At 34.1% G+C, this 14,429-nt stretch overlaps 1 protein-coding gene across 1 annotated transcript; it reads left to right on the forward strand.

Moving 5' to 3' along the window:
- Positions 1 to 7,739: 7,739 nt before the first annotated feature.
- On the forward strand, positions 7,740 to 10,846 carry LOC143565144 (putative inactive receptor kinase At5g58300). The gene is made up of 3 exons (XM_077052211.1): positions 7,740 to 7,798; positions 7,974 to 9,259; positions 10,078 to 10,846. The coding sequence occupies exons 1-3, from the start codon at positions 7,755 to 7,757 to the stop codon at positions 10,707 to 10,709; spliced, it is 1,962 nt and encodes a 653-aa protein (XP_076908326.1). The 5' UTR covers positions 7,740 to 7,754; the 3' UTR covers positions 10,710 to 10,846.
- Positions 10,847 to 14,429: the final 3,583 nt, after the last annotated feature.

The following is a 14,429-nucleotide window of genomic DNA, read 5'->3' on the forward strand; positions in this document are numbered from 1 at the left end:
AAATAATAGTATTGTAAAGGTCTTTATAACTTTTGGGTTTAATTATGTAATAAAATACATAAACGTCTTGTTCTTGAGTTTTTTAGCCAAGGAAAGAAAATGAAAGGAGAGGGAAGGATAAAAAAGGGAAGGGAAAGGAAGGAAATTTTTTTTAATTATGTGTGTTATTAAGTTGGAAGGAAATTAGAGGAAAGGAAATGATAACTATGTTAAAAAATAGTATCCTTAGTAATCATCCCATATATGGGAGGATAACATATTGGGAAAATACATTAATTTAATCATTCCTAACTCCCCCTACTCATTTCCTTTCCATCCTAAAAAAAACTCAATAACACTCATTTTTTAATTATCCTTAGTTTTCCTTTCCTTTCCATCCTTTAAAAAAACTCAAGAACAGGACGAAAGTGAGGGTTCAATTCTCGTAATAAACAAATGTGTAAATTTAGGTGTAGGATTATGAGAGTACGAGTTAGCCGTTTTAAAAGAACAGATTTATATTTTATGTAATATATATTTATGCATTAAAGAGACCATCTTACTATTTGTCCAATATCAATTTATGTGTCAAAATATAAATATCTGATATAGTCATTTTAAGATTACAACATGAATGAAACTTTGTTTACTCTCCCTAAAATAAAGAGTTGTTGGACCTACACCTTCTTTAAATTTTGACAATATATAAATTACGGGTTATGAGTTACATGCTTGGGGCCACGAGGCACTTCTTACGTGTTTAGAGTTTAGTTTATGGAAGTTTCAAGATAATGAAAAGTATAAAGGGTATGATGATGATATAATAAGTTTCCTCTAATACAATAGTATATATAAAATTCAAAGTTTTTTAATTGTTTATACAACTACATGTCTTTTTAAGTATCGATTAGATTAAAAATTAAGTTTTAAAGTCTAAACAGTATGTTAAATGCATTTCTATACACTTTATTGTTTATATGTAAAGTTGAAAACATTTTTATATATACCGTTTTCCAATCTTGTGTTTATAAGTATTAAAAATGGAAGTTTCAAAGTGAATTATTGAATGTTATAGAACACATATTCAAAAGTGAATAATTGGTACGAGGTTACGTGTTTATTCTCTTTGCACTCCACTCATTTTCGAACAACCAAAAAGAAATTATACTTATTCTGCTAACTCGAAATTTATAAATGGCAGTTTTGTTATATTATTATAACTAGGTTAAAAACCCGTGTGTTACATACACGGGTTTGGAAAATTAAAATGCTAAAATTCATATATTGTTTAGGGTTCTTAAAAATAAAGGTATCACTTTTTGACTCCTTAACTCGTTGTTCCAGCCGTTCCTCTTTTAATTGACCAGTTCTCGTTTTACTTTTCTTTAAAATAATCCCGATACATAATAAACTTTGGTTTCTCATCTGATGAAGGTTGATAACTAATAAAAACATAAAATATATTTAAGAAACTTGTGTATATTCCTACTCAAATATACAATAACAACGTAAGTTAAAAAATGTTATATTTATACTTTGAGTGGCATTTCATTTTTCTACAATAAGCCTAATGACAATTTACCAATTCACTATAACACCTCACGTAGATTCTACTTTTCTTAACACAATTCACATATATAATAAATGAACTAATTATTTTTATAAATACATTAGTTGTTCAATCAAACATACTCAACTTGTTTTGACTTTAGAAATACATCATCCATTCAATCAAACATACTCGACTTCTATTGACCCGTTAATTATGAAATACCCATTTTGGCCAATACCCGTGAACTATGAAACATACGATGTGAAAAAAAAATAATATCAAGATGGTTAGAGATCGTCAACCTAGTTGCATAAGCCATAAAAGCAATACCTAGACGAGTCAATGCTACATACAATACAACAGAGATAGTAGAGTTCAGCTTTTCCCTTCAAATATACATCTAACCAATCATAATAAATTACAACTTATGTCTTCGCATATACATAGATAAAATATTAGAGAAATCTGCATTTTGTCTCCCTGGAAAATAACGTCGCGAGATGGAATAATCACTGAAAAAGATTTTGCGAACTTTGACTCCCTGTGTTACTCCGGTAGGTTCTTCTGACTCCTACAGTCAGTTGACCCGTCGTTGACTCGTTAAAAATAAGGGAAATGACCCATTTACCCCTATATCTTCATCTTCATCATCATCATCTAACCCAGAAATCTTCATCATCTAACCCAGAAATCTTCATCCATAGCTGCCCGAATTCTTAAGTTTGGTATAATAATAATAATAATAACAACAACAATAATAATAATAATAATCTTATGTCACGCGTCACTCACTGGAAACCCAATGTCCTCCTCCACCACTGTGGTCGTCTTGGACAACGGCGGCGGCCAAATAAAAGCTGGGTTCGGCCGCGAACACGGGGGATGATGTTGAGCGGCTTGATGATGATGATTATTATTAAGATCCGGATGAATTACAAAACCCTAGAAAACGAATCGGCGGCGGTGGTTGCCGTGGCTGCGGCGTGAAGGCCAGAAAAACGAGATAACTGGAAAAACGTGATGGCCGGAAACCATGGTGACGGTGGTTGCCGTGGCGACGGCGTGATGGCCGGAATCCATGGCGAAGGTGGTTAGGGGTTTTGATCGGAATGATTTATGGGTGCGGTGGTTGAATTATTGAAGCGATTGGTGGTGGGATTTGAGAGATGAAATCTAGGGTTTGAGGATTTGATTACTTGTTATGAAATTGATGATGAAGATGATGATATTAAGAATGATTACTTGGTGGTGGATTTGAGGATTTAAAGTTGTTGATGATGAAGATGAGATGTTGATGAAGATGAGATGATGTTGTTCTTGATGTTATGAAGATGATGAATGATGTTATGAAGATGATGAAGCTGTTGTTCTAGATTATTATTATTTCAATTTATTATTATTATTACTATTATTATTATTATATTTATTATTTATTAGAAGATTACTAAAATACCCTTAATATGTTGGTATTATTACTAAAATACCTACGGTCAACTAACGGTCAGCTGATGGTAGGAGTCAGAAGAACCCGCCGGAGTAACACAGGGAGTCAAAGTTCGCAAAATCTTTTTCAGTGGTTATTCCATCTCGCGACGTTATTTTCCAGGGAGACAAAATGCAGATTTCTCAAAATATTATGTGTGGAAAATAAAATCACTCATTTACTCCTCAAAGAAACTAGGATGCTTTGAAGAACTGACTTGAAAGCCCTACCAACAATCGCGCTCATGCAAAAATAACTCCATTTGAATAAAACCTTGGTTCACACTGCAACAAATAACTTATTAATTTGATTCATTAACCAAACTTCAAGATATTTTTCTACAATCGTGTACTTTACAAATATAATTTTAACTTAGTAATTCTAGAAAATAAAACATAAGCACATCCAACGGCTATAGTTTATTATATGAACATGAGTCACTCAATAGAAATTAAAACCTTCTTTTTGTCAAGAACTTTATTATCAAAAAAGTTTAGATCCAATGAAGCCATGTCTCTCAAATTTTTCCAGGCTCACAATTCGAAAACTTCTATCAACATACATTGAATACAAATCAATTGGAAGTTGTTAATTAATAAAATATCAAATAAAACAACAATTATTTTGAAAAATTGTTATATTGATTAGATAATTGTGCATATCTAGTCCGAAACACCTAAAGTAAATATAAATAAGTATATCAAAGTTTTCCATTCATATTAAGAAATTGTCCAAAATAAATAAAAATTAAAAAAAAGATGTTTACCAGAATATTTATGGGTGGATGGAGAACAACTTTAAAGAAACTTGGCCCTATCGATCGATAACAAATGTGTATCTGCATATGATAGTAAGATTAAATTATATTTCATCATTCTAGTAGTTGACGATCAACTACATGGAACCAATCGACCTAGTAATTGAAGTAAAAACAAACTAATTTATGTTGGTTAATAAAAAATGAACAGACGCATACGCCCTATTCCAATAAGTTTTTAAAAAGTCATCACATTCAAAAGTGTACATACAATAAATGAATGCAAAGAGGAAAAAAAACTGGACAACGTAATCGAATCATACAATTAATCGACATATGGAGGTGTTAATTGAATAAATAATCGGTTGTTATCATATTCAATCGGAAAATACATATTTGGGGTATTATTAGTGTTTGCATACAATCGGAATAAGGATTTTGGGAAAAATAAAGATTTGATAACCAGTTGGAATAGGATTTGTGGTATGAAATTTGCATACAATCGAAAATACATAACAGAATAGGGATTTTGGGGTACGAAAATACATATTGGGGTATGAAAACAATATAAACATACACGAGTTTGAAACATGCCGATTTAAAGATCTAGATTTTGTGTGCAAATAATGTTGAACGACGATTTATATCTCATTAGAGCTTGTTAAGGAAGGTTTTAATCTTGTTAAGGAAGACTTTAATTGATTTGTTTTAATTAGAAAAATTATTAATTAAATGTTACAAGATACAGGTGTCACTTGGCACAAAAATAAGCTAATTAGATGTCATGTGGTTCAAACATCATTTTTATTTATTATAATAGTAGATAATCGGTAAGGTTATTGCTTTGTGACCTAAATGTCATTGGTTCAAGCCATGAAAACATCAGTTTACACAAGCGTGAGGTAAGGACACATAAATTAGATCACGATGCAATCCAACACTTCCCTAGACCCTGCATAAATATGGAGCTAAATCAAACATCAAGTATAACCTTCTTTTAGTTTTTTTTATTAGAACAATTTCTAAAATTTACATGTATTTGTCAAAGTCAAACCAATGGATCCAAGCGCGTTTACAAAGAGGTATTTTGTTTTTTAATTAAGTTCAAATACTTTTAAGTTTTTTCAATAAAATATCTTTTATTTGATACACAATATTCAAAAAAATGTTAATGTAAAACATTTCTTTTTATAGAAACTAGCCGAATTTCACCGTGCGATGCGATGGGAATTCAGTTTTGGTCGATATTGATTCCATTTGTTTCAGTTTTGGTCAGTATCGGTTTCATTTGTTATGCCATCAGAGTCGCTACTAGCACTCGGATAGCAACCGAAAGAAAAAAACAAAGAAATATAGTTTTGATATGCCTAAAAGGATATTGGCACGTATTTTACATCGATCGAAAACTATATAAATGAAAAAAAGTCGTGATATGCCCAAAATGATATGACCCATGTTTACATCGATCTAAAACCATTAAAATGAATACCATCGAGAAAATTTTATGGCTAACATCGAGAAAAAAAAGCCGTGATATGCCCAACAGGACATGACACAATTCGATTCGTCACAAAATTATTGCATAACGTTGACAAAAAGTATTAAACACCCTTGCGTATTAGTTTTTTTTTCTTTTTTAAAGATCAAAACTAAAAATATTACAAACTTTATGGATAAACTTCAAAATATAAATTTTTTTGGTCAATTTATAAACATTAAAAACTGCGCTAGTTTAACATTTTAAAAACCTTTGTAGCTAAAACTTTAAATAAAAACCAATTTTCTACTGCATCAAAGCACAAATTTATAAATTGGCATAATATTCAAGTCAAATTTAATTTAATAGCGTTTTTAAGATTTAAGATTTTATTTCTTTTACCTTAAAACTCTTGTTAATAAAAACTAAATCACAAAAGAAAATATGTGACACACTAGACAAATCATACGTTATTATGTTATGTTTTTTCCAGATAAAAAATACCAGTTGATGCAATTTGAAAGCGATCCATTTACTCAAGAAACAATTGATACTCAAATACGATAAATAGAACGAAAGGTTTAAAAAACAAAGTTCTTATCGATTCAAATTTAATTAAAAAGTATTAACAATTTTCAACAAAAACAAGCTTAATCTCCTAATTCTAATGCTGAGTATACGTAATTCAAAAACTCAAAACAAGATAAATAGATAATTATGAAATCAAATAAAAAAGAAAAAACAGATAAAATAAACTAAAAAGTCAAACTTGAAGATAAGCATCATCTATCATCTCAAATATCATCAATGTGTTTTTGACACGCTAGCTGTAGATCGAGAATAACTTCACAGTTAAACATGTTTAAACGACCGAGCTTCTGCTAAAAAAACGAATAACATCATATAGAGTGTGTATGAAATTATGGAATAATGTAAGGTTTAGTTTGAAAATAAAAAGAAGACCGCAATATACCAACAGAAGAAAACAAGTATACTGAGACGGTAGTTATAGCCTACAATGTCAATAATGAAAACAACTGTCTTTACATGCAAATTGATTAAACAAAAACAAATTTGACTATTTTCTAATTAAATTTATATTTATATTTATATAAACCCCCATAATAAAAAAAAAAGGAATTATCATCATGTTAGTTCATTCTCTCTCTCTCACATTAACACACACACACACACACACTCACTGCATACATATATTAAATAGTTATTATAATCCAGCTCAAATGTGGACTATATGATGTTTGTTTGCTAATACTTTAATCCTGCATATGAGATTCGTTGGTTTTAAATCCTACTCTCGTTAAAAGTTGAAGTCAAATTTTGCTGCGTAACTTGAATTCGAATTGAGATCTGATGGACCTCAATAGTTGATTTCAAAGGCTTCTGATGCTTTGAGGTACATTGCCTGCCTTCAACTTCATTTAGCTTTATGTGCAATTGATTTTATATGTTAGGTTAAATTTGTGTCAGTGTACAGGTTTGTTGATGTATACGTATCTAATTTCTGAATTACTTGTGCTAGAGAACAATTTGATTGTGCATTTTGGAATTTGCATATTCTAGGTCAAAATTGTTCATTATACCAGGATAGATCTGTTCTTCTGATTTTGATTATGGTTCCTGATTTGGAATTTGAGATAAAATTTGGTAGCTGAAACTTTGAGTTTCTGCACTTGAAATGTTATTAGAAGCTATGCAGATATCTGTAATTTTAATATCATGCAGTATTTATTTGCAACTTACAAAACACTAACAATGGTAGCAAGTAGGAACTGATTAACACTTAAAACCCTAACATTAAACAACAAAAATTGACAGTTAAGACTTAAAACACTGATATCGGGAAAATCGGTGATATATCGGTCCAATAACGGTCAATGTCGTCGATAATATCGGGACCAATATTTTGATATAGACTGCATAGATTAGAAAAGTAGCTTTAGTTCATTTTGTTCATGTTAATTGCTTGAGAGTTTTTCATCATAAGGTATTAGGTAAATTGTAGTTGTGTTAAATTGTTACAATGCAACCATAGAAAAATTTGGAGCTAGCTAAATTTGGTGGAACACCAGATTCAACTAATCTAAAACCTAATTCACATGATATGAGTTTACAAAGTAAGTTAGGTGGTAGACAAAAATGCCCTTTCACCTTTAGCATGACAATCATAGAAAATCTTGAGGCAGTTACAAATGTACAATCGTGCAATCTTATTTTAATTTCAATAAAAATGGGAATTGCAAATTATGGTGATGAGTCTCTTTTTGATAGATTTCTAGCCACAAACTCATAAAGATTGCTTGGTTCATAGTGTTACAAAATAATGCTATCTGGTTAACACCATCATTGAATCTTGAACCCACTCATCTTTTAAAAAACAAATACCTCCTTTTAGCTTTTAATTCCTTTTGTTCAAAAATCAAATGTTACTCCTTTAAAGTTTTATGTTTCCAAATTCCCTTGTACCTTTTTTGCTTCTTGCTTTTTTATGCTGGCACCTTTTCCCAACTTTATTATTTTTTATACAGCAACGTAAGCTTTGGATAGTGAACTACAGTATGATAATAACATGATTCTCCTGTGTGGTTAACTGTATGCCATTTTATCCAGATTTTTATGAACTCTAAATGAATTAGCAAGACACCAGGGTTTCTGGCACTATTGTTTCATAATGTCTTATTGTTCATATTATTTGTATATTTACCAGGTATATTACTTCACGCGCATCGTCATCAGCTTTAATCCTCATGGGACTTTACTCTGCTCATCTGGTCAAGTTGACTTTGTTCATAGTTTTCCTTCTGCATCTAACATATGCTGACCTGGACTCAGACAAGCAAGCTCTCCTTGCATTTGTTAACTCTGTACCACACCGTCCAAAGCACAACTGGACCAACAATACTGCAATCTGCACTTCTTGGGTAGGTATCAACTGCACTTCTAATGGGACCCGCGTGTTAGCCCTTCGGCTTCCAGCAGTTGGACTCAAAGGCCCGGTCCCACCAAACACACTTGGAAAACTAGATGCATTACAGATTCTAAGCCTTAGATCAAACCGCCTAAACGGAGACTTACCATCCGATCTTCTTTCACTCCCGTCACTTCGTTACTTGTACCTTCAAGATAACAACTTCACCGCTAACATCCCGTTATCTTTTCCACCTCGTCTGATCGTTTTGGATCTCTCATTTAACTCTTTCACTGGAAATATTCCAAACTCAATCCAGAACTTAACTCAGTTAACTGGCTTAAACCTTCAAAACAACTCATTATCCGGACCCATTCCAGACTTTAAACTTCCAGAACTAAAGCATTTGAACTTAAGCTACAATCATCTCAATGGGTCAATCCCAAGTTCCCTCCAAACGTTTCCGACCTCATCGTTTATCGGAAACACGTTTTCATGCGGCCCACCTCTAACTCCTTGTTCACTACCTCCCTCTCCTCCTGTTATCCCTAAAAAACAAAGCTCCAAAAAGAAATTTCCAACATGGGCTATAATCGCGATTGCAGCTGGAGGAGGGACCGCCTTGTTACTTTTGATGATTATTATAATATTCTGCTGCATGAGGAAAAAGAAAACCGACCCTGCCCGTGTGACAAAAGCTAAAACTTCTACAAGGGGTGAAAAGCCGAGGGAAGAATTTGGTAGTGGGGTGCAAGAGCCCGAAAAGAATAAGTTGGTTTTCTTTGAAGGGTGCTCTTACAACTTTGATCTTGAGGATTTGTTAAGGGCTTCGGCTGAGGTGCTAGGAAAAGGTAGTTTTGGGACCGCGTATAAAGCGGTTTTGGAAGAGTCATCAACTGTGGTTGTCAAACGGTTGAAAGAAGTGGTGGTGGGGAAGAAAGAGTTTGAGCAGCAGATGGAGATTATTGGAAGAGTTGGGCAGCATCAGAATGTTGTTCCTCTTCGGGCTTATTATTATTCGAAAGATGAGAAGCTTCTGGTGTATGATTATTATTCAGCTGGTAGCTTGTTGACACTACTGCATGGTATGTCTTTTTCGCCTTATACCTTGGTCTTCATATGGTTTAGTTAGATCAAATGGTTTTGACTGGTTTACTTTCGAATGGGTCATTGTGGTTTAGGGTTTAACGGGTTTGAAAGTTGCCCAAAGTTATTTTTTTAATGCATGCAACCTCCCAAACCTTCCCGTCAAAGATTTAGATGATTTTAGTAGTTTTTATAATCATAGTTAATGCATCATACACACACATGTATATAGGAACACTTAAATGAAAACCATAAGATATGTTGTGTAATGAACGTTGTAAAAGGGTAATTTAATCAAGGACTTTTGATTGATTTGGTCAACTACCTATATTGGTTCTTGACATTTTTTGTGTTTCTCATTTAAACCTTCCATATATATACGGGAACTCACATGACATTATTTTAAAATTTTAGTACACACAAAGTGGTCAGGTCATTTTCTTCTTGACTGGAATGTAGGACCATTACCAGACATACATAAGTGATAAGCGACACTAATAGCTTTCCATGTAAGCTATGGTACAATATATTGTAAATGCAGAGTATGCTTTCTCATCCCCCACCCAAAGGGGTGTTGATAAATCGACCAAATCATCCAAACTGAAGAAAGTCGGCTGGTTTGAAATATGTATGGTCCGGTTCACAGTCCGGATTTTAACAGTTTGATGTTTAAGCAAAACCAAACCAAACCGTAAAGCCGGCCGGCTCGTTTTTGTATTTTACCAAAACCATAGTTACCAGTCCGGCCCATAATTTTTGTCAAAATCGGCCATACAACATTCTAGTACTAACCTAATAATCTCAATAAAACATGCAGGGAATCGTGGCACTGAAAGAAACACAGTTGACTGGGAAACCCGAGTCAAAATCGCCCTTGGAGCTGCACGAGGCGTTGCTCATATCCACTCAACTGGAGGCCCTAAATTCCCTCACGGAAACATCAAATCCTCAAACGTCCTCATCACCCAAGATTCAACCGGTTGCATCTCAGACATTGGCTTAGCCCCTCTCATGAACCACCCTCCCCCCACCTCCCGCCATGCTGTCGGGTACCAGGCCCCAGAACTAATAGAAACCCGAAAACACACTCATAAATCAGATGTCTACAGCTTTGGTGTCCTCCTACTTGAAATGTTAACGGGTAAACAACCGATTCAATCTCCTGGTAGAGAAGACATGGTGGACCTCCCGAGGTGGGTCCAGTCAGTGGTCCGTGAAGAGTGGACTGCTGAGGTGTTTGATGTTGAGCTCATGAAATTTCAGAATATTGAAGAGGAGATGGTTCAGATGTTGCAGATTGGTATGGCCTGTGTGGTGCGGGTCCCAGATATGCGGCCCACCATGGATGAAGTCGTTAGGATGATTGAGGAGGTGCGGGTGTCGGACTCGGAAAACCGACCTTCGTCCGATGATAATAAGTCGAAAGACTCGCGTATTCCAAGCCCGTGATTTTAATTGTGAGATTGTAAGTTTGTGAAGAAAGAAGTGAATAAACTTATTTGATTGTTTTGAATAGGTAGTTACATTTGATGTGTACATGCATGAACTCGTGCATATGGTGAGTGAGAGATATTGAGTTTCTTTGAATTGCTTGATATTTTAGAATTAGTTTTTGGTAAAATGGATGGATTGTTTGCTAATCAAAGGTACAAACACCAAAGCATAACATACCACATACCAATAATATTCATCTGACCATCCATATTCAAATGCAAATACATGGCTCCCCTATATTATAGAACACCACTCACTCTCACAAACTCATGTCTCTTATTCCTTCTTCTCAATTTCCCCTTATTCCCTCTTCTTCCTCTTCTTCATCTCCCACCAATTTCATCTCAATGGCTTATTATTATCTTCATCATCATCAAACTCGATTTCTCCATCGCCATTTTCGACCGTCAAATGGATTCCTCGAAGGCGGTCACCGCCGCAGCACCTCCGCCAGGTGCTGCAACGCGTGCTATGCTTGGGCCTCCTTCCTCATCTGGACCATCATAATCTTCCTCCTAATATTCGGAATCTCCTTCTTCGCTTTCGTTAGATCAAACCTTCCGGAAATCAAAGTCCATAGGTAATAGACAGTTCTTACACTATTATGTATGTTCAAACCTCAAATCCTGCAGAATATGGGCTGTGGTATATTTATTATACAAAATTTAAGAATTGCTGTTAAGAAAATGTATGTATAGATAGGGCATTTTTGTCATTTAATAAGTTTTAAATTGTTAGAGTTTGGAAGAAATAGATATTGGTATTTCATCAAACAGGAAATACTGTTGATACATATCTAACAATCTTTATAACAGACTCGACGTTTACAAGCTTAATGTGACAGAGCCGCAGAACAAGAAACACGATAAACAAATAACGATTGATGTTCAGGTAATGGTTAACGTGACCAACAACAACAGAAAGATGACGTTAGTGTACGGTGAATTAGACATGGAGACGAGGATTGAGGGAATTTCATTGCCTATTGTGCATGTGGATGGATTCAGGCAGGAAACAATGACTACTAACGATTTGACGATCCATCCAAAGGCTAAGAGATCTCGGGTGGATGTTGATCATGCAAAACAGGTGAAAATAAATGCGGATCATCGTGAACTGGTGCTGGATGTGAAGATGAAGGGGAAGATCCAGTTCTGGTATAAAGGGCGGGTGATGAGTAACTTGCATCTCAAGGCATCGTGTGAAGGCGTTGAACAGTCACAGATTGATCAAGCTGTTGCGCATGAATGCAATGTTAAGTTACAGTTTTTAAGGTAATTATTATTCATTTCATTTGATTAAACAATGATGATGCAACAGTGTAATTAATTTTTAGCTGGTTTGTGCAGTTGATAAATGGATTTGACTGAAGCTTCTATGAAGGTGATTTTAGGATTTAGAGTTCAGTTTGGTAGGTTTTGCTTTGCTTGATGCTTATGAACAATGGTTTATTGTTTGTATATTTGTAAAATATAATACTAATTTTTTAAATAAAATCTTTACATGGAAGATGGAAAGTTAGTAGTTTCAAAAGTACAATAAAGATGAACAATGTAAAATAAAGACTGACACAACGAATCGTCTATCTCCAATATGCCCTCTCATGCTAAACGGGATCGTTTACGTGTAGCTTGTGTCTCATATTGATAAAGTGAGTAGAGGGTAGTCCCTCCTTGGTAACAGTCTGCACACAAGTAGGAACGCATCGCACACAAAGCTGACGAGCTAAAACTATGCCAAGAATTAAGTGTAAAACAGCCTTGATACGTTTTGTCCACTAATGGGACACGCGATTGGTGGCCGGGTAAGTGGCACCGATATTGTTATCACTAATAGAAAATATAGTATCACCTACGGTAAAATTGGTGGTAATTACCAACGGATCCGAAAAATCCAAATTATGGTTTAATAAAGGAAAATTGGATTTAAATAATCTCACCTTTAATGGATTGGCCAATAATAATCCCACCTCTGGTATTTTCCACTAGCAGTCCCACCTTTTCAAGGTTTTTTGTTTTATGATCCCGTTAAAAATAATTAACGGGGTTAAGTTTTTGCTAGTGACTTGGCTTTTTCATTGGCTTTTTCATTATCCTATACGGCTTTTCCCTTTTTTTTTTACCCATTTAACCCCCAAAATTATCTATTGAGCCCTAATTATCTTATCTATGGTTGTTCATCTTTTGATGTACTGTCACCGTTCAACATCAGATACACCGCCGTTGCCGATAGCGTAGAGGCGGAGCCTTAGATCGTTCCTTATGCTGCCGCCAACTCCATCATACACTGGCCGGCTTGACTCTTACCCAGTTGTTGCCGGTTGTCTCAAAAGCCATAAGTAAGATGGAACTAAGATCTAACCAAGATCCGGTTTCACTTCGATTTGGGGTTGATGGTTTGAATATAATCGACCTCATCACCTCAAATCTCTCTTAATGGCTTCAAACCCTAGTTCGTCGGCGGTTGTGGTGGTGGTGGTGGCGTCCGTTTGAGACGATGGTGACATGGCATCTGTTGTAGATGTTGGTGGTGGCATCGTTCTTTTTAGTTGGTGGTGTGGTATCTTAATATGGGATTCAATAGGATTCAATAGATAATTAGGGCTCAATAGATAATTTTGGGGGTGGGTAAAAAAAAAACGGAAAAGGATAATGAAAAAGCCAAGTCACTGGCCATATTAGTAAAAACTTAACCCCGTTAATTATTTTTAACGGAATCATAAAACAAAAAACTTTAAAAAGGTGGGACTGTCAGCGGAAAATACCGGAGATGGAATTATTATTGGCCAATTTATTAAAAATGAGATTCTTTAAATCCAATTTTCCTTTAATAAATTACCCACATATTATAGACATAACCCATTAAATCCAAAAGAAAAAACATATAACAAATTTGTAATCCTTTAAAAAATAATACTTTCATTATTAACTCCTGGATGACTGATTCAATACAGCGGATCATTGCGTCAGTATGAGCAAGGTCATTTCAGGTTCTCTAAGCAAGTAAATAAAATAGGCCCTTTTATATATATATATATATATAATTTTTTAAAATAGATCAACGATAATTGTGATAACAATAAACAAAAAAAGTTATTGTAGCAAAATGAACTATTTTATATAGGAAAGTGTAATGAATCGTCTCCTACATTCTTTGAAGAAAAGTTGTTTGTGAAGTTATTAATAAATACCGTTGCAAAATGATATTTTTTTACCCAAATTCTAAGTTTATAGAGAGCATGATCGGCTAAGCCAAAAGGAATTCGTAAAGTGAGGGTCCAGTTTTATAAAATAAAATTTTATTTTGCTTGCTTAGCATGTATGACAATTGTCATCCTGATTCCTTTTCTTGTGAGATTTGCTTACTGCTTTGTATATATGAAACACTTATCTTGAAGAGTGTTTAAATTCAATGTTTTAAACACCGCTTCTTTAATCGTCCAAGGTTGGACTCAAAAATGGTATAACCGGTTGAATCAGATTGTGTTGTGAGGTTCAACCAGGTTGACTAATTAACCCTATAATCCATAAAAATACATAAACTCCAAAAATGATGTAAAAGTACATGATTTCATAATAAAAAGTAATTCAAAAGTTAATCCTTAATTAAAAAAATAATCCAAACAACGAACTTTTCATAAGAGATTCACCGCATATAATCAACTAAAATATTAAT

This window comes from Bidens hawaiensis, unplaced genomic scaffold (genome assembly GCF_021521415.1).
Source record: "Bidens hawaiensis isolate Kalapana, Puna unplaced genomic scaffold, B.hawaiensis_p1.1 tig00022288_1, whole genome shotgun sequence".
Lineage (NCBI taxonomy): Eukaryota > Viridiplantae > Streptophyta > Magnoliopsida > Asterales > Asteraceae > Bidens > Bidens hawaiensis.

Excerpts from the sequence above, each read along its gene's own strand:
- LOC143565144 (XM_077052211.1), top strand. The coding sequence starts at position 7,755 with ATGCTGGCACCTTTTCCCAACTTTATTATTTTTTATACAGCAAC. Across the intron at positions 7,799-7,973 it reads ATTATTTTTTATACAGCAAC|GTATATTACTTCACGCGCAT; the intron begins GTAAGCTTTGGA and ends TATATTTACCAG. Across the intron at positions 9,260-10,077 it reads CTTGTTGACACTACTGCATG|GGAATCGTGGCACTGAAAGA; the intron begins GTATGTCTTTTT and ends TAAAACATGCAG.